The sequence below is a fragment of the Molothrus aeneus genome, chromosome 16, assembly GCF_037042795.1.
Source record: "Molothrus aeneus isolate 106 chromosome 16, BPBGC_Maene_1.0, whole genome shotgun sequence".
In the NCBI taxonomy this organism is placed as follows: domain Eukaryota; kingdom Metazoa; phylum Chordata; class Aves; order Passeriformes; family Icteridae; genus Molothrus; species Molothrus aeneus.
The window spans coordinates 9,554,525-9,582,319 of NC_089661.1; the positions used below are offsets into that span (position 1 = coordinate 9,554,525).

The 27,795-nt window shown below is 41.4% G+C and overlaps 2 protein-coding genes across 4 annotated transcripts; one reads left to right on the forward strand and one right to left on the reverse strand.

The window, feature by feature from the left end:
• The first annotated feature begins 401 nt into the window (after positions 1 to 401).
• Positions 402 to 15,246, forward strand: LOC136563700 (radial spoke head 10 homolog B-like). Of its 3 annotated transcripts, none has more exons than XM_066561250.1 (20): positions 402 to 499; positions 1,578 to 1,876; positions 2,576 to 2,651; positions 2,875 to 2,943; positions 3,148 to 3,321; positions 3,844 to 3,929; positions 4,549 to 4,669; positions 5,347 to 5,523; positions 6,202 to 6,337; positions 6,803 to 6,924; positions 7,391 to 7,577; positions 8,265 to 8,373; positions 8,458 to 8,537; positions 8,637 to 8,785; positions 9,566 to 9,673; positions 10,676 to 10,849; positions 12,073 to 12,124; positions 12,643 to 12,753; positions 13,829 to 14,024; positions 14,450 to 15,246. In XM_066561250.1, the coding sequence occupies exons 2-20, from the start codon at positions 1,608 to 1,610 to the stop codon at positions 14,697 to 14,699; spliced, it is 2,646 nt and encodes an 881-aa protein (XP_066417347.1). In that variant the 5' UTR covers positions 402 to 499; positions 1,578 to 1,607; the 3' UTR covers positions 14,700 to 15,246. The 3 variants fall into 3 exon arrangements, with proteins under 3 accessions (XP_066417347.1, XP_066417348.1, XP_066417346.1); XM_066561249.1 differs by lacking the exon at positions 402 to 499 and adding an exon at positions 694 to 793 and having other exon boundaries at positions 6,202 to 6,343; XM_066561251.1 differs by lacking the exons at positions 6,803 to 6,924; positions 7,391 to 7,577.
• On the reverse strand, positions 14,913 to 27,265 carry CCZ1 (CCZ1 homolog, vacuolar protein trafficking and biogenesis associated). Its single transcript, XM_066561252.1, has 15 exons — positions 27,066 to 27,265; positions 25,373 to 25,470; positions 25,153 to 25,246; positions 24,981 to 25,055; positions 23,904 to 23,951; positions 23,553 to 23,636; positions 21,447 to 21,622; positions 21,138 to 21,219; positions 20,922 to 20,983; positions 20,320 to 20,431; positions 19,699 to 19,732; positions 19,226 to 19,343; positions 17,549 to 17,707; positions 16,315 to 16,442; positions 14,913 to 15,261 (listed from the first exon to the last, which is right to left on the reverse strand). The coding sequence occupies exons 1-15, from the start codon at positions 27,162 to 27,164 to the stop codon at positions 15,206 to 15,208; spliced, it is 1,425 nt and encodes a 474-aa protein (XP_066417349.1). The 5' UTR covers positions 27,165 to 27,265; the 3' UTR covers positions 14,913 to 15,205.
• Between the last annotated feature and the right edge of the window lie 530 nt (positions 27,266 to 27,795).

Below are 27,795 nucleotides of genomic sequence, written 5' to 3' on the forward strand. Positions count from 1 at the left end.
ATCAGAAACCATTAAAACAGGTAGCTACGCTCTTCCAGTTCTGTAGGACCAAGATTTGACCCAAGAAATCTGTGTTTATGTATTATGTTCCCTTCACGCTCCATTTGCCGCTGATGCAGCTGTGGCCATGACGCTGCTGCTGTTCCTGCAGTCCGCGCCGCTTCTCCGTGCAACGTGGCAGAGCCGTGCCCGTGGTACCCGCACGGCTGTGGCCGGGAACCTTCAGCAAATCGTCCCAAATCGTCCGTGTCCGTGTGGAGCCGAGGTTCCGCAGCCCGGCTCCGCCGGTGCGGAGCCAGCCCGGCCGGGCCCGGGCCCGCGGCGGCCGCGTTGTTATGGCTACGGCAGCGCCGCCGCACTGCGCCTGCGCGGGAGAGAGGGCCCGGCACCGGCCGGGTCCCGCTGCCCCTCAGCCAGGGCTCGGCACCGGCCAGGTCCCGCTGCCCCTCAGCCAGGGCCCGGCACCGGCCAGGTCCCGCTGCCCCTCAGCCAGGGCTCGGTAAGGGCTCGGCAGCGGCCAGGTCCCGCTGCCCCTCAGCCAGGGCTCGGTAAGGGCTCGGCACCGGCCGGGTCCCGCTGCCCCTCAGCCAGGGCTCGGTAAGGGCTCGGCAGCGGCCAGGTCCCGCTGCCCCTCAGCCAGGGCTCGGTAAGGGCTCGGCACCGGCCGGGTCCCGCTGCCCCTCAGCCAGGGCTCGGTAAGGGCTCGGCAGCGGCCAGGTCCCGCTGCCCCTCAGCCAGGGCTCGGTAAGGGCTCGGCACCGGCCGGGTCCCGCTGCCCCTCAGCCAGGGCTCGGTAAGGGCTCGGCACCGGCCGGGTCCCGCTGCCCCTCAGACCGGGCTCTGTAAAGGCTCAGCCCCCGCCCGACCCCGCCGTTCCCCGCTCGGGTGCCGGTGCCGGTTGAGGCTGTCCCTGCCAGGCCTCACCACTGCGGCACTCGCAGGTTCTTGCACAGCCAAGCGCTGATACCCGGCTGTGGTAGGATTGCAGCTGTGCAGGCAGTCCTGTGACCTTCAGGTAGCTCTCAACTGGCAAAATAACTACAAGATTTGGTGGTTATGCTGTGCTGTGGTTCAGTCTGCAATTCATAGCTTGGAAGCAAATTAAATCAATAAAGCAGTGCAAGTGTAACTTCCCACAACTTTCCTAGTGCATATCGTTGAGAAATGGCTTTCAGCTTTTCAATGTAATTAAATCTAATAGCTAAAAATTGGGTAAAGATGGAGATCTCGGTGTGGCAAAAGTAAGTCTACTGATAACACTTCCATCACAGTGGTTTTGATGGAAGACGTGGAGGTAATTCACAGACATTGCTCCCTGTTAACCCTGTGGCCTGCCTGCCATAAGCTGACACCACTGGCTTGAGAAATTGCTGTTACAGAGATGACTTTTAATACATGCATTTATAAGAATCACAGAAATCCTGGGGTTTGGGGGTTTTTTGGGTTGGTTTTTTTTTTTTTTTGGTTTTGGGTTTTTTTTTTTTTTTTTGGTAGTTGTCTGTGTTTTGGGTTTTTTAACTAGTTTATAGGTTAAAAATATGTACATTAGACAGAAATAAATTTTCTTTTTTCATAAGGGAAGTACACACTGAGACAATTCAGTAGCTATGATAAAAGGCAAGAAGAAAGATGCCAAGAAGAAAGATGCCAAGAAAGATGGTAAGAAGGCAGCTGTTGAGAAGTCAGAAGAATCTCTAGGTACCCCAACTGATAGCAACTTAACAACGCTGGGAGATTTGCGGAGTGACTCACTGGGCGAAGAAACTCCAGCAATTCCAGAGGCGCCAGATGAAGAGCCAGAGGTAGAGGAACCACCAGCCCCTCCTGTTACCCCATTCCATGAAGAGCCTGTTCTTGCTCAAGTGATTATTGAAAGGTAAGCTTGTTACAAATACAGCAGTGAAGTCAAGAACTCTCATTTCAGATCTCTGCTGTAGCCAGTGTCATACAAACACTGATTTGAAGGAGACAATCAGGTTATTCAGACCTAGTAGCAGTGGCACCTTAGGAGATGTACATGTGGAATTCTGCTGCCTTGCATCCTAGAGTGCTGCTGATGCTCTCTGCCTGCCAAAACCCTCATTCTTTTGGCTTGTTCACCTTCAGTGAAGCTTTGTTAAAGTATACAGGTAACTGGTGAAGGAAAATATATCATGTAATGTTAGTTGTTGCTGCCTTTTAATGCTTAAAGCTGCTCATGTCTCTTCAGAATGTCCTAACTGAGAAAGCAGGTGAATGGCAATGTTAATGAAATCCTTTTCTATTTCAATATGATGTTTATGTGTAATGTGTTATACACCAGCATGCCTGACTGTAAGGTAGAAAATACTACCAATGTGGGGTTTTTTCTTAATTGAAGGAAATATGGGTCTGAGGCAACACAACAACTATGTGGAATGTTAAAGGAAGTTTCAAAAAATTGAAAATTTTCTTGTTGTTCATTATTCTACACAAGATGCATCAGCTGACCTGTGTGTAGACCATGATAAATCAAAGGTCATTTATGATCGTTTATGTGATTTAGATCTATTGGCAGTGACTTGAAATCTTCATCTTTAGTTTGTTTTCTTTGTAGCTATGAAGGTGAACAAGTTGATGAATTCTATGAGGGTGAAGGATTTATATGTTTTGAGGGAGGAAATACATACAAGGTGAGTGTATAAATTTTTTAAAAAAATAGCAGAGTAAGCTCTCTCTCAAGAGCACTGAGAAGCATTGAAAGCTCTGTTTAGTTTCTGACATTAAAACTCCTGATTTGAAACTAGTAGTTGGAGGGGAGTTAACGTGTCACTCTTTTAAAATCTTACAGTCACTGTAGGCTTCAGCTGGGGTAAGAGTAAATCTGCAAATGCTGCTATTCTCTTCATTTTGAAGGGTCTGTTTTCTGAAGGGCGTATGAATGGAGAAGGGACTTACACGTGGGCTGATGGAGTAAAGTATGAGGTAAAGTACAATTTAAGTTATAACTGAACACAGTTGCACCCACTTAGATGTGCAAATTGAGGGAAGGTGGGTAAGTTGCAGTAATTGGTACAGTGGAGGTGGCAACTGCAGAGCTGTGGCAGTGATTTCAGTCACAAGCCTGACTTGCCCCAGAAGGTTGGGAAACAGAGTCTTAGATTTTAATGTTGTAATTTAATCTTTCAGGGAACGTTTGTTAAGAATGTGCCAACGCATTGTGGCCGTTATACCTGGAATGATGGCACTGTTTATGAAGGATCAATCCGAGATGGACTTAGGCATGGATATGGAATTTTCAGGAGTGGTACTCATCCAATTTTTTACACTGGTTTTTGGTGCAATGGCAAAAGACATGGAAAGGTCAGTAAGAACTGAATGAGAGCACGGGCTCCTTCAGGAACAGCAAGTGTTACTGTGCAAAGGTTTTGTTCTGTTGTGTGGTCTTATGCTGTGTAGAGATTTGTTTTTCTAGGGAGCTTTTCTGAGGTTGTGAATACAGTTAATGCTGTAGCCATACTGTTGGAAGTAAAAGACTGAATGGGTCAGAAAACTCATCTACCTCAGACTGTGTACTGTAATTAAGATGCCAGGGTTAGCTCTCTTAAAGTGTTTCCAAGAGGTTTGAAAAACCAGTAGACTTTGATGTAATGTAATAGGATTTTTCTTTTGAACATTTGGTGTTTTCTAAGGTCTCACCTAATATTAATCAAAAGAGTTTGCTTTCTTTATTTAATTCTATCCCTTCAGTTGCTTTCAGTACAGTGAGTCAAAGTGACCCCAAGTATTAGAACATGATTACAAGTATCAAATTATTTGTATGTGGTGTTTTATTCAGGTAGATGAATATTTAGGTATTTAAACTGACTGTGCTCTTTGTTTCAGGGTACAATTTATTTTGATCAGGAACAGACCTCCTGGTATGCAGGTGATTGGGTAAACAATGTCAGGGAAGGATGGGGATTCAGACGGTAAATATGATAACACTTCTTCTTACCCTAAACATTTCTTATGTTTGTGTATTATGTTGCAGGTTCTTGTGTTGTTTAAAGTGGTACAAATGCTATAATTTCATAGTAGTGTGTATCTTCTGCAGTGGAATAAAAACTGTACAAAGTGCTTTATGATAACAAGACAGACCTTTAGAAGTTTATTTTCATGTGCAATATTTCTACTGACCATTCACACAAAAGAATAGCTTAAGACAAAGTCCCAAATCAGCTTTGGTAAACCCCAATTCAGTATTGAAAAACAAACACACTTTATTGATTTGAGCAGATAAAGCTGCCTTATGAATAAAGGACTTATCTGTAGAATTATCTATAAACAAATATTGTTAAGAGCTATGGCAAAGACTTTTTGGGAAAAAGAGCTGGTTAATACTTTGAGTGATTTCTAAATTAAAAATAGGATGTAAACAGTGGCTACAATAAAATCTCTGTGTCCATGTCACAGTGAGTCAATTTTCAATTTAATGCTTATATTTAGCCTTAATAAATTATAAATTTATTAGCAATGAGGTTTCACATAAACCTTCCATAAGATCAGCACAGAATTTAGTATGAATTAAATTTTATTGGTTTTTTGCAGCTACAGATCTGGAAATACGTATTTTGGTCAGTGGAAGAAAAATCTACGCCATGGACATGGAAAAATGATATGGCTGAAAGATAAGCAAGAGTACGAAGGAGAGTGGCAGTGTGGCCTGCAGGTATTAACTTCTTCCCCAGAAACCCTTCTTTAGTTCAGCATCTGTCCACTACTCTATAGGAAAGCTAAATAGGGAGTTTTGTGCAATATCAAAGGAGCTTTGTATGATTTTTGCCAGTTGAGATAACAAAAACATGTTCTTTATTGTAAATTGATTCTTATGTAAGCAATATTCAAATTGTTAAAGGATTTTGATTTAGTCTTATAAAATCAAGATTTCATTCCCTAGTGGAAAATATAAACATTTTTCAATTAAAAAAAAAAAAGTTAAAGAAGTGTTTGTGACAGCTTGAGCTATGACTTCAGCAGTAGGTTTATGTGGCAGTTTATTTCTCTGTCACTGTAAAATACCAGACCACACTGTTCCCTCTTGGAAAAGTTTTATGATGGGAGACAATTTTGTGGCACTTTCAGTTCCTTCCATTTATTATTCTGTTTCAAAAAGAAGGTGATTTACTTGCTCTGTCTTTTCACTCTGCTTAGAATTTAGGAGTCCCTGGTAGAGCTTGCTCAAGTATGTGTTGATGCAGTGCATCCTCTGGGTGCTTCTCCCATGCACCTTTGTAGGATCTCCTTCTGTCCCTGCTTTGAAGTGCTGCAGCCATCAGCTGAGGGCTTTTATTTCAGAGAATTGCCAAAGTCTGGATCTGTTTTTTAAGCACCCCATTTTTTTTTCAGCATGGTTCTGGCATGCACACGTGGTTTTTGAAGAGAATGGAAATGTCGAAGTATTCTCTATTGAATGAGTATGCGGGGAATTTTGTGAAAGGGGAGCGCCATGGACATGGGGCATTTCTTTATTCTGATGGAACAATGTACAGTGGAGAGTGGGCACATAATAAGAAGCATGGCAAGGTGAGTATTGGCAGAACTACAGACAACAGCAGAGCAAACTGTCCTGCTCTGTATGAGTGATCTCTAGATTTCTGTACAGCAAACTTCATTCAGTTTGCAGTGTGGATGGAATCCCCACACAAAGGGCAGAGAGTCCACTGAAAGCAGTTGGAGTCCTTCCAAAGACACAGGCTGACTTTGTGATTAGATTTATTTTGAGTATACAAAGACATTTATTTCACTGTGGAGATTTTCAGTTCAATAGGTGCATCTGGAGTTTTGCAGTCATTGGTCAGAATTTCACACTTCCAGTATGAGCTAATGGATTTCAAGCTGTCCTTGCACAGAGAAGTTCTTAAAACTTCTCATAAAACAGATTTTTGAAAAAACTTTGTTTTTGCAGTGTGGAGTGCCACATATGCATCTAAGGAGTACAAACGAATATTTCTATATGGGGGGGGAAATACTTTTCAAAATCAAACAGATGTATAGTCAGTCCTTTATCCCAACAGTGTACCTATTTAATAGGTGACAAAATGCATTATAAAAGACAGTAGGAAAAATTATTTTGCTCTATTTTATTTCATATATTGCATTTTAGCCAAGATTCTGAAAAGGAAATTTGACTGAGAGAATTAGTGGTTTGGGGTTTTGATAAATCCTTGTTTTATATTTATATTATAATTAATCTGTCTGCAGGGCATCTTTGTCTCCAGGAATGGTGTTTGCTTTGAAGGAGAGTTTGAAAATGATTGTCCTGTGGAAAGACCTGCTCGTCAAGGGTCTGCTGTGAAAGCCAAGAAGCTGAGAGCCACTAGCCCAAGAAGGCATTTTGGTACTAGTGAGCAGCTTAACAAAACAAATTTTACTTAGTTCACATTTTGTTGTTCCATTTTAGTACAATATGAAATTGTTTGTACATACTCAAGGACCAGACATATTTCCTCAAAGAATTTAGATAGAAAAGGGAGTTATGGCTTTTGCTTCCATGCTGTGTTTCTGTGAGTGACACAGAGGGAAGTGCCACATCCACACCACATCTTGTAATGAATGGAGCTGTTGTTGTGTGAAAGTTTCACAGCTTTTTTAATGTCTGCATTTCCTTTTGGTTAGGGGTTGATTTGACAGAATTGCTCTTCAGTTGTTCTGCTGTTGGTTGTGCAATCTCTACTTCTTCCTGTGAAGGAATCTATTGTTCCAAGTCAGTAATATAAGAAGGAATAATACACATTTTGTTTTTCTGTGTGTGTATATTGAGCTTTGTTTTAGTTTGTTCTAACTCATTTTATTTGTTTGATAGAAAGGACCGCAGTCGTTAATGCCGTGGGAAAGATTTTAGTTCTGGGATCAGATATTGATTTGGATGTATCAACACTGCTTGCCTTCTTCCCAAGGGAAGACAGAGAGAACGAGTCACAGAAAGTATAAGTCTACTGTTTGATACTTTCAGTTTTCCCCTGTATTGTGTTTCATACTGTTTTATTTCTGGTTTATTTGTGTTAAAGTAATGCTTTCCATTAAACAATTATTTGAAAATCTAAAACCTGTGAAAACAGAAAAGCAAAAAGAATGGATAGACAGTATTGCCTCTTCTGAGCTTCCACTAAAAAAAGGCCAATTAAAAATATGTTAACCTATCTGGAAGGGCACAGAACAACCAGCTTTAGCTACTCTGAGGTTTGTCTGCTGACAGAGGATGATTTGTTTTTATCAGTCACCAAATCCCTCTGAGTTGAAGCATTACTTTTGAGTAACGCTTTTGTGAACTCTTAGCCAGGGATATGCAAAGTTACAAGGTCAAATAATTATCTGCCCAGTTACAGAATCAATACAAACTGGTCTCTTCTTGCTTTGAGATGATGCTGAAAACATATCCTGCTTTATTTAGATAGAACTGGCTGTGTTGAGGCATATTTCAAAATTGAGAAAAGCCTACTACTTCTACAGTACCTTGGGCTGTGCTTCTTCTGACAGCACTTGCAGCATGACTATGCTGCAGTTTTGGAGGTTTCTGAAGGACTGCAATTTTCATCTCTGCTCCGTAACTCTCGCTGAAATAGATCGACTCTTGAGAGGTTTGTACTCCTGGTGTGCAGGGTAAGGTGTGGAGAGTTGGAGAGGCAAATTCTCCTGGCAGCTCAGCTCTGGGAGCTGTGGTCCTGAGGCAGTACCTCTGTGCCTGTGAGTTCTCAGTGGATCAGTTTACACTTCTCTGGGCACTTCTGGTCCTTAGGCGAGAAAATACAAAATTAAAATCCAACATAAAAAATTGCACTGAAGATCCATCTGTTCAAAATATGTATTCACCCCTGGTCTTGCCATTACTATTTAAGAGAGAGAGAGAATATTAAGAGAGAAGTTGGAGAAACAATTTTTTTTTTTCAGTGTTCTTAACTTTGGTTTGCATGTAGTATTTTTTTGTCCTCCATAGAGCCAGTTAATCAGGCAAATCCCTTTAGACCTGCACTGTCTTTAGTATGTGAAGGGTTTAACTCCAACTTTGAATCCCCTTTTATTTCTGTACATGCTGAGTGGATGCATTTCTAGAAAGAGAATTGGCCAAGATGCAGCTACAGGTGGACAGTTCTCCCTTGAAATTTGTTTGGAAGTGCTGCATTATCTGGTGTGAGTCTTCTGGGAGTGTTGTTACACTGTGATGGGTGCAGATGGAGGGGATAAGAAGGGCTGACAAATCAATAAGCATATAAGCATTTGAATGTACATGAGAACAGTAGAAATTTGTTTTTCTAAAAATTTTCCAGGTGATCAATCACCTAAGGACATACATGATCCAAGTGATATATTACTGTTCAGAACATTTGTATGCTACCTTGTTCACCTGGCATTTCATATCTATCATGAAAAGTGCAAGTAAGTTCCATCTTTTAGTGAAATTTATTTCAGTGTAATCAGTTGGAATCTTCCCAGACAAGAGTGTTTTTGTTTCAACTGTAGAGATGAAGTTCCTCATCTGCAGAAGTGTTTCTTAGAAATGATGTCCAGGAATGTTCTGCCCTCTGCCTGTTGTGTCCAAGGTAAGCAATGCTATTTCTTCTCTGCAGAATTCATTAATTAGTATCACATGCATTGCAGTTTTATTCTTAATGTTATTTTTTCCCAATTCATTTTGAAAGGTATCTTATATTCTGGTGGAGAATTCTCATCTTTTGCCATGAACTACCTTGAGAAATGCTGGGAAATATATGAAGATTTTTGTAGACCATGTCCCAGACCTCCATTTGACTCCACAGTGAAGCTGAGGCAATTCCTCTGGATGCTGGATGTAATAATCTAATTTTGTTTTGTTTTGTGTGATTAGATGTGCTTTCTTTGTTCAGTTTATATGAGCCTTTTGAAATAGTCCCTGTGGCTTCTGCTCAGTTGAAAAGGTGGGAGTGAGGTTATTTGTGCCAACTGTCCAAGGAGCAGTAAAGGAATAGTTGTTCTACTGTGATTTATGCAATTTTTTAAGATTTGAATTTAATTTTTTACTCTTATCAAATCCTAGACAAATGTGTTTAAGGGAATATAAATATTTTTTCTGATCCCCACTGTGTCTCCCTCTGCCCCCTCTATAAAATGTATATATGAACATGTCCTATTGTTAGAACTCAAAGACTGACAGTTACTGAACTAACACCATAAACCATTTCAATAATGGATTTACTACAAAAAGAGCATGAGATTTTTTACTAAAATTCAGTAATTTGGGGACAGATCAAGATTACTATGAAGGTAGAGAACAATTCCCCCTGACATGCCTAGGGTTTGGGTGCTTCACTTTATAAATCTGAGCATTTTCATGAAGAAAAGATTGGAGGCCAAACTGTAATTTTTTGTATTTTTGTGTATGAACTTTCTCAGGTTCTTTTGTAACACTGCTTTTGCTGTCTAGGGAAAATTCCCATTGGCTTCAAAGACTAGAATTTCTGCTGTTAATTACAAAAGTGGAAGTATCATTTGAAATCTAGAAATTTTGGCAAAGGCTTGAAAGGGAGGCAGATTAGGGCCATGTGGGGCATGCTTTAAGTGCTGTTAACATGTGATATTTATCCTTACCCAGGATTTTAAACTTCTCAGTGAACAATTAACTGCTCCAAGAGTTCTGGAAATATTTGTCAAAGTTGGTGCCTCTGTACCTGGTATCTATGGTGTCAACCTGGAGCTGGAGGTGTGTATGGAAAATAAAACACAGTTCATTGCTACAGGAACAATTAAAATTGCTTTTAAGAACTGCTGTGAATGCTGTCCTACCTGCTGGAGCAGGAGGAAAATGAATTATTTTATTAAAAAAAACAGAGTAAAACTTGAGCCCCTATTTGTCGCCCTTTGTTCCGACTCTATCTTTTAGTTTAGTTCATGTACTTCTATGTTTTTCTTAAGTACCTCATCTTAGCACAGTCTCAGCATACTTGACCATTCAGAAAGGTCCTTAGGAGTGCCATAATCCATGCAGGGAAATCCCCTTTCCAGTGGAGGGCTGGTAGTGACAGTCCTGTCCCTGGGGAGCTGCCTGACAATGTGGATTAATCACTGCACTGAGGCTGCTAAGGTGGATCAGTAATTAAGATGTGAACCCACTGATCTTGAAAAGCTGGTGATGCAAGAAACCTGATTGGTGACAAGTGAGATGCTGCCACCTCAGTGACTCTTGTGCTGCCTGAGAACTGGCCTAGTACAGAGGGTTTTCACCCTTCAAGAATTAACTCTTACGTAGCAACAGTCTCTTCTAAATGACATAACTGAATTTGTGTTAAACAGGACCTGATAAACTGAACACACAGTGGAAGTCTTACTAAGGAATCCATTATAAACACACTCAAGGTTTCTAGCAGCATCCCATGCAATTAAAATATGATGTTTTAGGTAACAGCTGTAGTTGTGAGTTACTTGTTAGAGAAATATCTTATAGCTCCAGATACAGCAAAAATCAGTGCAGTGCTTCAGCTCAATATGACTTGTATAAAGTGTAACACATCATATCCTCTCCTGATTTTTTGAGCTTTGTCTCTTTTCAGTTTTTCTTCAGAAAAAGGGATGTTGGACTAGATAAATGAACCAGGGGGACTTCACTACCACTTCTGAGTTCTTTGCTTGCTCAGGTACATAGGCCTGTTAATGAAGAGATTTTGTAAAAATTAAATCATTTACCACTGCCTTTGTTTTACTCTAGATGATTTTTCTGGAATTTTTTGAATCTCTTCTTGAATGTGCATTGGTGTATGTTACTGAGGATATGATCCTGAAGAAAGAAGCTCAAGATAATAAGAAAAGAAGTAGCTTTGAAATCAAGGAGCTCTCCAAGGCCACCTCAGCCATGTCTCTCACAGAACATTCTCCATCCCAGGTAAAGCTGATGCAGACCTGTTCAATGTTGTTATGTGTCCACTGAGAGAGTGAAGTCAGGCCCTGAAAATGTTCTGTTTCCTGACCATGGAAACCAATTTCCCCTTTTTGCATAAACAAATACTTGATTGGGTCCTTCTGCTTTTTCTGTTTCTTGGTACCTTCAATTTTAACATCAGTGTAGACAATTTTACCATATTTGCTCATTTTCCTAGATAACTGTAAACACACATAGAGTACTTCTGAAGGGGAACTGACAGATTGGTTGGCTGGTGAAAGATATGTCTCTTCTGCATTAAGCTGAATGTCTAAAATTGGCCTGTAAAAATGGCATTTTTATGGCAGCTGCTGTATGTAGCAAGCCTTGCTGTTTGCCCACAGTTGAGCTGTCCTCTTTTTCTCTTTGCTAAACTTCAGAATAAGGATTTTGTAGGTTGTGAGATGCTGCCTGTGACACTGGTGCAATTTGTATATACAGAGTAGTTGAAGGCATGAATTAGAATTATTATTTGGAATTATGCACAAGATGAAAGTATTTTTATTAATTCAAGGAGTATTCACAAGCATAATTTCACAGCCTCTGTGAGCCAGTAGAGCCACTGTACACCACCACTTCCCATTCTTTAACCAGTTGTACCCACCCCATGCACCCATTCCCTTGCAGCATCACTGCAAGCAGTGACACAGTTGCACAGTGAAGTGGTCCAGTTAAAATAGTAAAAAAAAAAGAAAAAGAAAAAGAAAATAAAAATCTTATTTTAAATGTTCTGAGGCTAAAATTTTTCTTGTGTTACATTTCATTAGTGCAGCAGAAGTATAATTGGTACAGACATAACTGATGACATTTCTGAGGCAGCTGAGCTCTGCACTCAGGAGCAGATGAACAAGAGATGAACAGCATGTAGAGCAACATGTAAGAACAGAGGAACAGGTCAAAGAACAGGAGCTTTCATTTTCTGTAGTGCTGTCTTTCCCTAGCTCTGAAATATGATAATCCTGCTGGCCTGGCTGGTATGGAAGGTAAAGGTTACCTGGAAATACTTGAAAAGGTGCAACACTCCTGCAATAGAAATATCTTGAGATAAGCCTGATTGCAGGATGCATTTGGCTGGCAGAATGCTTTGGAGATGGGAACTTGCATGACTCAAAGGAACTTGGGATTTCACTTTGGGATTTGAACACAGGCCCAGACATTCAGTAACTGAATATAAAACTTCTTGCCAGCCACCGAGACCTGGTGAAGACACAGAGCTTGCTCCTCAACCTTCTCTACTGGGTGAGTACTGTATAAAGTGACTATAAAACTATCAAGTGGCTTGAGGAGATTCACTTTTCCTGCAGCTTTCAAAACAATTAAACAGGAGCTGATCATGGAAACAGGTGATGTATTGCAGTCACAGAGGGCAGCTCCATTCAATTTGGCAATTATGACAAAGTTTATGTTTAGCTTTCCATGTCTGCTGTACACAGATGGCTGGGCAAGTTGGAATCTCTAAATTTTCTATGCTTTTTAATTAGAAGCTATCACTTTTTCCTTAAAAATATTTTAAAATCTTAATTTATCCTGTTCTGTCCCACTCATGTGGGCATGGAAACGGGAGCTTGAACTCTGCATTGTGCCTTCATTAGAAACAAACCTTTCATCATTTCAGAAGTATTTTAACCACAGGTCTGACTTTCAGGGCAGATGACAACTTATGTTTTTGTATTTGTTTGTGCTGAAGATCAAACTTGGAATTTCATGCTCAGGATTAAAGGATGAGTAATTTTAATTTTCTTTCTTTGCGATATCAGAAACTCTTCTGTCATTTCCCATAACTCCTGGAGAAAGCAAAGATGATGTGTCATTGCCCAACAAGGATGTAAAAGAAGAACAAGATTCCTGTCCAGAAAAGGAATTGATAGGTAAAACAATCCTACTGTTTTAGGACTTAACACACACACACAAATCTCTTGTAGCTCTTGAATTGTGAAGTTTTATTTGTATAGGCAAATTTCAGCTTGTCACAAGAGGGCAGTAAATGAGCATTAATTCTGGAGGTAGATTTTTTTTAAAATTTAAAATAATTTTAAAAATAAAATAAAACTTCATAATTAAATAAGACATTTAAGTACTGACTTACAAAGTTTCCCCAATTTTAAAATGCTACATTTTATTTGCAGGGCATCTCTAAGCTGTAATCTGTATTTACTCTATGAGAAGCTCAAGCTGCAAGTCTGTCTGCAGAGTGACTTGGACAAATAAAATGTATTACTGCCACTGTAATGTCCTGCTGCTTCAACTTAAAATAAGAATTATTATTAGTGGCATGCCACCACTGGCTGGGATAAGATGCCTTATGTTAGGACAGGCCAACATTCAGGCAGGAGAGATGTTCAGTAAGAGCACTTTGATTGATGAGGGTTGTAGTTTTCTGTACCATCTTCCTTCCAGCTGATTAGCAGATCTCATCTGGGTTGGTTTTTGTGTTTGTTAAATGTTTTCTGCTGCTACAGAACTCAAATCCAAGGACAGAGGTAGACAAGGATCTTCGTGTAGTCATCAGCTCTTTTGCTGAAATCTGATGGGTGAAATGTTACACGTCTGGGAACTGTTCAGGGCCCATCAGCTGGGCCTGGCCTGTTCCCTGACATGACAAGGGACACTGGCACACCCTCTGTCCTTTCAGGTGGTCATGTTTGTTCATCCCTTCCCCCATGCACAGGAGGCACAGATACTGAACTGTCATCAGGTTACTGCAGAAGACTCTTAGCACAGGATTAAAGGGAAGAGTTAATTGTCTTTTTGTGCCATTCCCAGGGCCAGGTCACTGAAGCCACCCCCATTCAGTTCCAGGTGTCTCACACCTTTCATCCTCTCTACCATGCAGAAGAAGCCAGACCTTCCCTTTGCAGTGTCAGAGCTGAAATATTGTAGTCCAAAGCACATTTGAAATAGAAGTGCCCTGCTAAATAAACATGTTCAATTTACATCCTGCAGATGAAGCAAAAGAAGATAAAGATGAACAAAAGGAGCTGTGTAGTTTCCAGATGTGTCAGGTGGAAATCTTTTTCACAACTAAGTTGTTCCCTGCTTTTGAGCGTGAAATAGTGCTGAGAGATAAAATAAAAGAAAAAAAAACCCAGGATGCTGAATTAGCTGAGCTGAGAAAGATCCAGGCTGAGGAGCTGGAAAGGTGAGTGTTGAATCTTGTCTGACAGTACTGTTATCCTTTATTTTCCACTAGCAAAATTACTGAAAATGAGAGGTGTGTTCAAGAAAGTAATATAGCTTACTGTAGCTGGAAAACAAACTCCCACAGGTTTCATTAGTAACACACAGAATGTAACTCATGTGCTTTCTGCTACTGGCTGGAGTAACAACTACAGGCTGCTTTCAGGTTCCAAACATAGCTCTGGTATTTCCTGGCACTTGGTTCTTGCTCTGTGCAAAGGCAGTTAAGACATATTTGGACTTGAGGGGGTAATTAGAGATTTTCTGCTTCTCTACACTGTGGCAGTTTATGCTGCTCATACTCTGACTAGAGCTAGAGTTGCTTAGCCAGGGGAAACCTGTCTCCCTTCTCTTACAGTACCTTAAATTCAAATTTTGTTCATGCAGACTTATTGCTGAAAAAGAAGAAGAAGAAGAGGCAAGAAAGCAAGAAGCAGCTGCATTACAGGAGAGTGTCAGGCTCAGGGAACAAGCCTCATCATCTTGGGAGACACTCCTCTCCTGGAGAAGCCTCCAGCTGAAAAAAGAGGCCTCCAAGAGAGAACCCTCACCAACAAAAAGAGGCTCACGAGGCAGTGAACCTAAGGCAGCACCCACAGGTACCAAGGCAACTGCTGACAAAAAGAAAAAGAAATAAATCCTCTGCTGGGAACTGCTGAAGCTTCAAGCAAGTACTCTTCAAATAAAGGAAAAAAAAACCAAAACCAAACCAAAACAACCCCAGAAGACCCACACTTGTAGGAAGCTGTAAGAATGGCTCAACTGTATGCACAAGACTTGCTGGTTTCAGAGGGAGCAGCCTTTTACATAAACTAGCAGGAAGTTACACAATGCAAATGAACACAGATGCTTCTAAAGTGTAACAATTATTAGTTTTATTTTTCAGCAAAATATTCACATAACATATCAGAATGGAATGGTACAGATGAGTTCAGACTGGTTTTTAATTAGTTTGGACATAAACGTTTTTAAAATTTAAAAATTTTATGGTCAGAGTTTACAGATTTTAGTAGAAATTTTGATTCTTACAAAGCAAGTATTGCTTTACTATTGTCATTATTCCAGTCAATAATATGACTAATAACTTCTCAAGTTGAACAAGTGCCTGACATTGACAGCTTCAATAAATCAGCCCTTTGCAGATCAATCCAAGAAGAAAATATTATTAAACTGTGTTGCACAAAGTTTCTTCACTTCTTCTGTTAAAAAAAAATACAAAAAAACCCCATCAGTATTGTATTTTACAGAAAGCTCCTTAAGAAAAGCCCTGGGGATTGTCATGGAGAACATAATAGAACTCAAACAGAAAAAGCCCTAAGAGTTTTCCCACTGTCTGAAAGTGGTTTAAGTGTAAATGATGGGCCTCTCATCAAACACTGCAACAGCAGCAGACTTGGCTTAACATAGAGTTAAGGGAAGTATATTACAAGCCCTTTTCTGAGAAAGGAGGAATTAGGAGATTCTGTTACAGTAAATCAAGTCTGCAAAACTTTTGCTTTGTATTATTTGGTAGACTGATAAACTTCCTAGGTTTATCAGGCACAGAAACCCTCCCTCACTGTTTCTCTATGGTAGGTTTGATGCTGAAAGACAGTTACAGAGAGATTGCCAAGTTACACAGCTCATTCCTCCTCTTTTTAAAATGCTGCTAGCAACATTTTTAAATGTTGCTTTACCTGGATGAATGAATGAATGAATTCTTTCCCATTGTCTAAGCTAGCACATTGCCTCCTGTTAGAATGGAGAGCCCTAGCATTGCTGCAAGATTCAAACAGAGTTTTAGACAAATTGCAATGTAAAAGCTTATTGCATCTTAATGTTAATTCTCATTCTTAGTCCTAGTAAATCATTCTCAAAGCCACGTTAGAAACAAGACAGCAATGGATGAGGATCACTGACAGGACAGCCACAATGTGTAAGTAACCAACCCTGCATCACTGACAAATAGATGTAAATATATTCATCTCTCATCTCTAATAACTTTTTAAATTATGCCTAAACTAAGCTCACAGTGCTGTTCTCTATTATCTGAAGGAGGAAGAATGACTGATTAATAATTAAGAATGCCTGCTGAATATTTATGCAGTCCTTTCACAGCTGGTAGGAGGCAGACTAAAACCTTAGGCAAACTCACCAGCTCCATCAAAGATCAGTCCCTCTCTAGATTTCTCATGAGATGGGTTGTATTACTTCTCTAGGGACACACATTTTAGGAATAACTGTATTTCAAGGTAATAAGAAGCAATCCTTACCATTAACTTCAATCAGATTTACATTTTTTTGATTCAAAATAACATATAGTTCTCGCTGGTCAGACTTTTTCCCGACTACCCAGTAATCACTCATTGCCTTCACAATAATTTCCTCGTCTTCATCAACTCTGAAAGAAGTTTTAAAAAATAAAGAACTTCTGAAAGAAGTTTTAAAAAATAAAGAAGGCAAGATCATCTTCAACAACTTTATCAGTAATTGTTAGGACAGCTCAATGTCAGAATAGTACAGTATCAAAGAAAACAGCAGTTTTTGGCCATCATTCAGTCCAGGTCAAAGGCTTCAGAAATGGCTGCTTAGGACATGCCCAAATGTGTCAATCAGTAATTTTTTCATTAGCCAAACACTGCAGTGAAAACACTGAGGAAAACACATCTGCTCCTTTCTGGTAAGGACACACTTCACAGGATGAGGATTTGCTGCACAGGGACCAAACACTGAAAGCTGGAGATGGGTTGGTGACACTAAGCTTTCACAGAACTGTTAAACCTAGACCTAAACTATGCTGAACAACTGGATGTCTTCTATAAAGCTGTCACCAACCCAGTACTTCCACAATATGGTGAAACATACTTTCTTCATTTAGAGAAAAATGGAAACCTTGTCCTTAAGCATAGTGGGAAAGCAGCTTGTTGCTAATTAGAGTTAGGGGCATCCCAATCATTCAGCATTGTCATGTTCTTTCCTAACTTCTGTAGTGACAGAGGGTCTCTCCCACCTGGCAGCATGATACCCACTGACTAAAGGCACTTATCTTCTCTATCAGCAGGGCTGCAGTAACTGCAAGGGTTGCATTTCATCCTTTGTCTCACCCCTAGAAGCCACCAGCTGTGTCAGCTGTGTCAGGGCAGGTATGACACGAGCAGAAGCAGGTGTCCCTGTCCTTTGCACTGCTTTCCCAGATTAGACACTCTTGTGCTTCCCATCCCATTTTCTATGACTACTCTAAAGCCTCCAATAAATGGGATATTCTCTTTGATAGAGCCCCTGGCCCTCTTAATTTTTTGTTTAAAAGGACACTAGAAATTTGGTTTTTTGTTTTTTGGTTTTTTGGTTTGTTTTTTTTTTTTAAGATGGACTACTTCTAACCAGCACAAAATACCAAACATGAATAGCCAGCCATCAACAAAAAGACTGGAAAGGGCCACTCCTTTGCAAAGAAAAAAAATCTGCTTGACAGTAGGAGTTACAGACTATTTAACAGTCAAGCATTACCTGGAGAAGTCACTGTTGATGTCACCGAGAATCTTCATGAGGTCAGGGTGAACAGATGCAAGTGATACACTGGGTGTTTTCCTCATGTGAATGGTACTTTTCTCTGCCAGGTTCATGTGATTGAAATAGATAAACTTAAATTGAGGTTCCTTCTCAGCTCTAGGAAAATTAAAAAACAAAAAAAAATGGGACTTGTGAATACCAACATGCTCTATAAACAGAGGCTTTCCAGAGACTGGGTAGTGAGCCAGTGCCAAGCTAACTCACACAGCCTGGACTTACCTTCACACTGAAGAGACCTGTGGGACAGGAATTCATTTTAACACAGTTTAAAAAACCAGAAGACAACCAAGCCTGCAGAACCAGCCAGTGTTTTCCCTTCTGCCACTCAGGCTGCCAGTAAACACACACACAGGGGAGTCTGAAGGCCTTGCCCCACTTCAGAATAGTAATTAATTTGCATTTTTCTAATGAGCTGTTTTTTCCTGGCCCCATTTTGTTCCTCCTGCTCTCCCTTATGCCAGTCAAAGCTGATTTGAATGGATCCTGGGTCTTTAATTTGAGCAATAAGTCATCTTCTATTCATGTTTTTGTTATTTGTTACAACCAAGAGAACAACTCTTTCTTGATCCAGGCAATTAGATTTCCCCCCACATCATTTGTGTGGGCCAAGCAAGAGACTATTTTCAAACTCCTGCCTTGGCAGTCTTCCTCTATTTCCTTTTTTAAAGTTAATATTAAAAACCTAGAGCTGTAATTTTTTGTAGAAGTCACAACACACTCAGACTGACCAAAAACTGGCTGCAGCAACTGGTACTTGAGGCAATGGATTATTTAGAAGCAGAAGATACAGTGATGACACCGCTCACCATAGCAAACAACCAGATACCCCTGCTCTCTGTCACCCACATGCATTAGTGCCAAGGAACTGTATCATGTTTTCAGGACACCATGGCATTAAAATTTCAAAGAGTTAAAGCTGCCAAAGCCAGTCCCAGATGACATCTAAAAACCCCAAGTTTAATGATTTAGTAGATTGGCACAATTTCAAGCACACCCTATTCTATCCTGTGCGATTTTGCTGATTTGGGATGGTACCACTGACTGAGTCCACTCACACATCTATCTTTGATTGAATTACTTTTACATTGCCATATGGGTTACTGCTCCTGCTTCCTAACTAATAGATCTATCAAAAAATAAATGCAATTTTATTGCAAGTCAGCTGTAGTTCTAAGTGAAGGATATTTTCTAAAGCATTAGCATTCTTTTTCTTTTGACTGTTTTTTGCCCCTCAAGTAGGTACCTTAGTCCTGCAAAATAGAAAAATAAAAGACCTTTTTTCCCCTACTATACATGGCAACACTTCAAGAAGCAGTAATTCTGGAAAAGTCCTCAACAGTAAAGCTTCCACTGCAACCAAATAACTTACTCAGTAAAATTCCCATTTCAGCCAGACAATAAACATTTGTTCCTAAATTAGTAACACCTATTGTTCCTTCAGGGAGACCCAAATATGCAATAACATGCACTTTATAAACACTTAAGATGCAGAAAAGTAGACAAGCATTGCTTGAAGTACACCCTTAACGCTTTCAAAATTTGGGCTCATTATTTAAGCAGTTCATTTAATCTAACTTTTCACCAACTACTGAGGAAAAGAAGTGTGGTACAAACCCTGATATTCTCTTGTTGATGTTGTATTGTTCACATATGTCTGATGCCAACACCGTGAGCTGAGGCCCCACAATGCTGTCCAGTTTTCTGCAAAACTCCAGGGTGGGTGGAATTGAAGCTGTGTCAGGCAGAGAAAAGGCAGAGGTGAGATTCTCTTCCCACAGCTGAAGGTACAGTTTCTGCAGTTGTTTTCTTTAAACATCAGCGAGAGTCCAAGGACAAATTTCTCCCACAATTAAAACCTCAGGGGTAAATTTGAATATGGCTAACTGAAGCAGTATTTAGTAATTTTATTGTGTAAAATGAGTTACTTGAACCACTGGAACAAAGATAAAAGACTGAAAAAGCACTCATGAAAAAGAGACTCAAATAACAAATTAATATAAGTATTTTTCAAGAGTAAAACAAGCTGCATGTCAAAGTATTTTACATATAAAAGTCTTGGCAAATAATTGATGCTAATAGGTACTTACCATCAATCATAAAGCAGACAGCTGCACTCATTGCCTGGAGCAAAACAAAAAGCCATTTATAACAGATTACTTTCACTAACTCAAATAAATGACAATACTTCAGAGAGGTCACACACAGGTGAGAAGAGATTTGAAAGTCTTTTTTAAAGGTAACACTTCAATAGGATAACCTTTTGGCAGTTCTGTACAACACAGTTAGCTATGATTTTAAAATTCAGCTATGATTTAAAATTCAGTTAACTGTTTAAGTTGTAGGGGAAAGATAAAACTTGATAAAATGCATTTTATACAAAGATATCTGCAAGAAACTCCCATTTAATGTAAGAACAAATTTATTTATTTTTAATTGATTAATCCCATATAAAGCAAGACATGAAATCACTTAAAGCAACTGAAGGCTGGTATTTTGTTTGAATAAAACAAAATAATTGTTTGTTTCGTCAGGGTACAGGAGAGGGGAGAAGAGAATTCAGGCTTTAAAGCTTGTTTCTAGAAATGCCAGTTTTCTGTCTCTTATTAATGCACCTTTCTATACAATTCCTAAGTACTTCACATCACTGTCACCTTCACTGCATGGAGATTCCTAATTCTGAGGAGTAATTGCAGAGGAAGCTGTAATACCTTATAAACAATTAAGTGAAGCTCTTCATAAGTGTCATCAGTGTTAACAAATATTTTGGGGAAACGGCATTTTGTTTCTGGATCATTAAGATTTAAAGGTCCAGTAAGAAACCTAGAAAATAATTCAACAGGTCAGATGTGATGAATGCTTGTATTTCAGTTTCTTGAAGTTAAAAAATGTTCTCCAAACTTGCAATTAGGAGTTCTCATGATTAAGGATGTCCAAACCCAAAATTATGCAAAATAATGTTGCCCACTTGCTTAAGTACAGAATTCCTCACTGACATGCAGAGTACAGAGGAAGAACAGATAGATAAATCCTAGATTAAACTACACTTTGACTGAAAAGAAATGACTGGAACAATTCCCATGTTTGTCATACAGTGCATTAAGAACAACGGGAAGAAACATAAATCTGCAGTAATGTTAATGAAACATTTTCTCTTTTTTCCAAGGGTCAGGTTTTACATTTGCAGCAATGATTGTGCGACCCTCTGGAATGAACTGTGTGTGGAATGTGGACTCAAAACACACACACTCCTCCCAAATGCTTTGCCCTGGGGGGAAGAAGCAGTAGATGGTGACCATAAAGCAAGACCTACCTTCCATAGTGTTGGAGATTTCCTGGCATTTCAGCACGTATTGGAGAATCTCTTCCTGCTAACTGAGGGGAAAAAGAACATACAGGAAAAACCAGCTTAGAGACAGAGAGAGGAGAGATTTCTCTTTGCTATTTTAGCCTTTAGTACCAGGTAAACAGGAAGAAAATACCAAAACCACCCAACTACCTTGCCCCTCAAAACTCCCAGCCCAGCTACCTCAGGCTCCATGTGCCTTGGAAACAGAGATGTCGTGAGATATTTGTACAAAATTCTCATGTCATCTTGCTCCAGTCCACTCCTAGAACATTGTGGGGAAAAAGAAGCAAATTATGTTTGTGCTGCAGTTCAGATCACACATTTTCCTCTAATTAGCTCAGACCAATGCCTTTCTTACTGAATGGTAGCCTGACTCATGTTTTCTCATTTTCATCCAACTCTGTCACTCATTTAAAAGCCTCTCTATTATGGCATTTACTCATAGGATTAGAAATTGAAGAAACACAAAAGAATTATTGAAGTACCTACCAGATAAGCTGGTCATTGTAGAGAAATGCAGTGTACTTGACTATGTTCAGGCTTTCTTCCATCCTGTTAATAAATGACTGAATTTTCAAGTAAGTCATTTTATCCAGTGGAAAGAAGCTGATTCCACAAAACACATCCAGCAGATCACAAGACTGTAAGTGCAGTGTCTGCAAGTACTGAGAGAACAACGACAGTTGGCTTTTAGAATTCAGAAAACTGCCAAGGTGTAGATTTAAAGGACAAATTTGAGTCTCATCTCCAACAATCTGGACTAAAAATCAAAGAAAAAAAATTCCTTCCAGTGCTACTTGTCTGACACACTCGTTCATGTGGGGACAGACTTTTTACAAGAGTTTTGGACTGAAGGAAGCTCAATTTAGGTTAGACATGAGAAAGTTTTTTACAGTGAGGCTGCTCACACACTGGCACAGCTTGCCCAGAGAGGTGGTGACTGCCCCATCCCCAGAAACATTCACAGCCAGGCTGGACAAAGCTCTGAGTAATCTGATCTAGTTGAAGATGTCTGCTCATAGCAGGGGGCTGGCCTAGATGACCTTTAGGGTACCTTCCAACCCAAACCACTCTGTGATTCTATGTGGGAGTGCATGAATGTGATTCCAGGCATCACTTTGCTTTTATTTAATCATTATGAAAACAGCTTTTAAGGAAAGTTCAAGATCTTTTGAGAGTATAAGCAAGTAAAGCCTATCTTACTGATATTTAATTTAGATTCAGTTGTAGAAATAGGAACAGATGCTTTCAATGTGTAATGGAATAAATAATTTCCATTATTCACTTTCTTGATAAACTGTAACCTTTAGCAAGAGATTTCAAATGCTCTGACAAGTGGTCTGTGGAAGATGCTTTATCCAATGGCTCCCTCTACAGTCACTTCACATTACTGAATGCCCACGAGAAATACAGACCAACAGGGTGACAGATCTCTGTCACAGCTTGTGAGTCTCTCTGTTTTAGCAATAAAAATTTATTACTTTCTTTTTTGCAAAGGTCTATTTTTAATTTAGTCTGGACAGCAGCACATACAGGCTCATCATGGTACTCCTTGTGCCAGTGGTGTTTATTCTGGAGTCTACCACAAGTCTTACAAAAAACAAGCAAGACCCTCCCCAAGTCCACAAGAAAAGCCTGTACTTTTGTTTACACTGTCACATTGTGCCATTCTAAAAATCTGTTAAAAGAACAAAACTTTAAACACCATTGCATAGTGTCTACACTCCATCATTATCAGAGATCTCAATACCACAAAAGCACAAACTGCTGACAGCAGTCCTGTTTCCTTTCTTGCAAACAAGAAAAATGGGGGCAGGCACTTTTCAAGTGTGATGAAACTTTTCATGTAGGAACTCAAAATTCTGCCAGATGAGACTACTCAGTCAGTTACTTTATATGAAAAATAGATTTTGCCTTTCATCCTTTCACTAAAACATTAGCTATGAAATGACAGTCTGAAGACCACTTATAATGCATGCAATGTTTCCTGAAGCCTTCCTAGGATTGGCTACTAATTCCACAGAGGGGGTGGAGTAGGGGGGAGAACTTAAAAAATTCATCTATTCACTATTTCACAGCACTAAAGGACTTTAAGCATGCAGGTTGTGGAATCTCCACCCCTGGATGCTTTCAGGTCTCAACCACCCAAAGCACTGGGCAGGAGAGTTTAAATTCAGTGTTACCCTGCTTTGAGTAGGAGGCTGAACTGGATGACCTCCCCAAATTCCTTCTAACCTCAATGAATCCTCAACAGTCACTCCAATAGGTCTGTACAAACTGTTATCACAGTAACCAATTCAAGCATTAAAGCAGAACTTTGAAAGAAGGAACACAGTTCCATCAGAAAGAAGATCCAACAGTTAAGCTGTTCCATCAAGTCATAACCACACTTGTGGTTCAGCTCCACTTAAAGAACCCACTCTGTCAGAAAAAGCAGGAAGTATTTGACAAAGTGAGTAACCACATACTTTGTGTTGACTCTACATCTTTTCCACTGCCTGTGTTTTATAGTGACATTGCTGCCACTTTTTCTTTTTTTTTGTGTATTATTTCCAGTGCAGAATCACAGTATGTGCCTGAAAAATGAGGTCTTACCCGATGGAAGAATTTCTCTAGTCTCTCCTTTAGCACTTTCACACCCCCATCTTCCATGGCTCTCAGGAATGTGCCATTGAAAAGCTAACAGTTTAAAGAGAAAAAAATCAGTTAACTGGTTAATCATTTACAGTAATTTCTTGTAACTTGGTTATGAATATAGATTACAACACAACTCCCATTCTTTAACATACTCCAAATCAATCCAAATGTATCCCTTCTTTACTGAAAAAACATTTAGATTTGCAGAGTCCAGGTATAAATGGCAGCAGAGGCAAGAATTTATGTGTGATTGAAGTATCTCATGCTCTTGTCTTGTAGAAGGCCTTGGGCCCCCAGTGGTAACCCTACCTTGTACATGCTGTAGCACTGCTGGAGGACTGAGCTATAAACCTTGTCCTGCAGGAGAGAGAGCAGCACATCAGTAGGAGCAGAGGCAGAATTATAAGAATTTTGGCTGAGTGAGACGTAACATGTGTTTTCAAAGAGCCAGCAAAGACACAAATCAGAGAAATCAAGCTCTGAAAAGTTCAATGGCATTGTCAGTCAGCATCTAGAAATATCTCTGTACTTATAAAGTATGATTTCAATAAAGGGAGTCCCTTCCCCCATCACATTTAGTACCAAAAGCACCTTCAGAACTCATGCCAAGGATTCCAGTTACAAACAGTGCCCTTCCCTGAGGCCAGTGGTCAGTGAAAATGATCCTCTTTCTGATGGCTCTCTTCATCCAAATCAAAGGCTGAACAATGTGAGACACTAGAGCAGGTTTTATGGGGCTGAGATCTTAACCCAGATCAAAAAAAAGGCTATTTTATCTGGCAAAATAGAGCCCCTAGGACTCCAATCCTTTTTTTAGGACACAGAGAGGAACAAAAGTAATGCACACTGTAATGAACAGGGGCAGGATAACCAACCAGCCTTCCCACCCTGCCAAATACCCTTCCTGTATACAACTGAACAGACATAATGATTCTGCAGCTTGGACAAGAAATCCAATCATAGCTATGAGCTGTTTTGGTTTTCCAGATTACTAGTAAATATTACTAGCAGTCTTAAGAAAGTAATGACATGTATACTGGCACCTAATAAAAATACACAGATTTAAGAACTTAATTAAACAAACAGATCCTAAGAAATATTCACCTACTCCAGGCTAAAAGTCTCACAGCTGTATATTTCACCACTGTTTATTGAATCATCTTGAACTGTTCTCTGGATAATTCTCTATCTTGTGCTCTTCTTTAAACTTTACTGAAAAGTACTTTGCCATTTTTCCATTTATGAAGATAGGTATAGATACATATGAAATCAATTTGACAGCAGTTCAAGAAGAATTAAAGTAAGATATTTCTGGATGGAAGTACTCTCAAAAATACAACATAACTCATTAATAACTCATTAAAAAAAAGGAAAGTTCATTATTACCAGCAATTCTTCTTCCTGATATTCATAGACTGGCTTTCCATCCTTGTGTTTTTCTATGATGGGATTCCGTACAACCTAGGAAGTGGAGCAGGCTGGTATTAGACAATGCAGAATGCATTGAGAACATTGCAGGATGGTGGTTTAGGAACATGCATATCACGTGCATAAGTACCATGACCATCCAGAAGTTTTCTTCAGGTTCATGGAAAAACTGTCTATTCTTCTGTGTATGTAGGGATTTTGCAGGTTTTGTTGGGCTAAAGGTCCTGAAAAGAAAACATATAAGTAGATATAGATATTTATACACACTCACAACAAGAAAACATATAACTGAGATATTTAAAATACAGTGCTTGTGCCAAAACAATCACCCATGCAATCAGAATTCCTACCTCGTGAACTGCACTATAGCTTCACACAGCCCCACATTTCTAATTTTTTCGTTCTTTTCTACTTCATTTGGATGATAGAAGAGAATCTTCTTTTCTTCCTAAAATTTGAAAAAAGAATCCAAGCAAATGCATTTTAACAAAATCAAAGAATATTGAGTTCATGGTTCGCTTGTTTTTTAATCCCTTAATAACCTAGGCAGAATTTTATTTTGTACCAAAATGGGCTTCTATAATAATGGATAAAAGGTATATTAAACACACTTAGGCAGTCAATCATCCCATGATATGCCGAAGGACTTTGTAAATTGAAGGCTATTGATATCACAGGCCCCAGTTACTTCTGGGCCTGTTCAAAGCAAGGCAAGCTTCAAAGCCAGCTCAAAGCATGACAAGCTTCAAAGGCAGCTCAGATTGCTCCAGGCCTTGTCCAGTCATGTGTTCAATATCTCCAGAGATGGGAATCCCACAACTTTCCAGCCCTCCTCTGATGTTAGATCACTTCACCTTGAAGAATTTTTTTTCTATCTCATCAGAATTTCCCTCCATCCATCCTCATTCTTTCACTTCAAGAACCAAACTCCATCATCTACCACCATCCTTCAGGCAGGTGAGACTGCCCTCTGCCCCCTTTCCACATCGTCTCTCCTCCAGAATGCACAAATGCAGTTATCAAAGGCTCCTCTGGTACACCACAGACTGCACCCCCTGACTGACTCAGGGCTTCTCCACTAGGCTATTTCAGTTTGCCAGTATTTTTCCTACTCTGGGAATCCCTGGAAGAGCACAGCACCCACTGTGCTGGCCAGAGGGGAAGCATTGGCTTGGCTGGACCTGCTGAGCCACCCTCCCTCCCACAGCCACCAGCGCTCACTGCTGATTCACGTAGGACCTGTTGTTCACGGACTCCCTGGTCCTGTTTTGCAGAGCTGCTCCCAACCAGTCCACCCCGACCCGCCACGGTGAGCCAGATTATTCCACCCCACACACGGGGCTCTGCTGAGCTCCAGAGGCTCCTGCCGGCCCAGGCCCCAGCTCGTCGGGGGTCCCTCCGAACCGCACCTCATCCTCCAGCAGAACAACAGCTTCCCCCGGGCCGGAGTCACCGGGAACGTGCTGAGGGCACGCTCAGCCTCCTCAGCCTCTCACTGCTCTGGATGTAAGTACTTGCTCTGTTCAGAAACTATGGAAGCTGAGCATGAACCACACAACACGCTGTTACCTAAAGTTACAGACTAGAGCTTCTCGACTCTCCTTACTAAGGGACACAATGGCGAATAAACACTAGCAGTAACTTGACTGTAACTAAGTTAAACAGTAACTTTCTACTATATTGTAGCTACGTCGAGAAAGATTTTTAGACAAAGTTAAAGCATCAACAAAACAGCTGCTGACTGTCCAGCTCCCCATCTACAACATTCGCCCGGCTGCTGACAACACCTCTGTTCCAGTTTCTTTTCGGTGTGAGGCAGTGACAGACCCCAATGGGGGCGGCAGTCGTCCCCGGCCCCGCGGGCACCCAATGCCGGGTAGGGATACGGCGGCCGCGGGCCGGGAAAGCCGCAGCTGCCACCGCCTTTGTCCAGGGCCGCTCCGCAGGGACAGCGCCGAGCCCGCACACGCTGCGGCCCGGCCTCGGGCACGGAGGGACCGCCGCGCCTTCCGCGCATCCCCGGGCGCGACATCCCCCCGGTACCTCTCCCTCTTTGGGCCCCAGCTTGGGGTTGTAGATGAAGAAACTGAGAAGGGTCGGAGCGAGCTGCTTCTCCTGGCCGGCCGCCCCCGCCGCCGCCATCCTGAGCCTGGGGCCGGCAGCCGCCAGACACCATCGGGGATCGGCCCGAGGCCGCCGCGGCACCGGCCCCGCCGCGCTTCCAGCGGCCCCGGCCCGGCCGCCGTTCCGCCTCCGCGCCCCGGAAGCGCAGCAGCAGCGGGGAAGTGCTCCCGGCCCGGGCGCTCCCCAGCGCCCCCAACGGCGGCCGCGGGAACGGCGGGAGAGGGAGCCCGTGCCCGGCGTTCCCTCAGCCGGAGCCTGCCTGTGCCCGGCGTTCCCTCAGCCGCAGCCTGCCTGTTCCCGGCGCTCCCTCAGCCGGAGCTTGTGCCCCGTGTTCCCTCAGCCGGGGGCCGTGCCCGGCGTTCCCTCAGGTAGAGGCCGTGCCCGGCGTTCCCTCAGCCGGGGGCCGTGCCCGGCGTTCCCTCAGGTAGAGGCCGTGCCCGGCGTTCCCTCAGCCAGGGCCGGGCCCGGTCGGGACCGCGATTCCTGCTGCGGTCCCGGTCCCGCTCAGCGCCCCCGGCAGCCGCTCGCAGGCAGAGAGCTCCGGCCGGTGGGCCCGGGGGCTCCGCGGTGCCCCGGCCATTGCGCCCTGTTCGCAGCGCGGAACCATGAGCGGTTCACTCCCCTCTGGCTCGTTCGGAGCTGCCCGGCA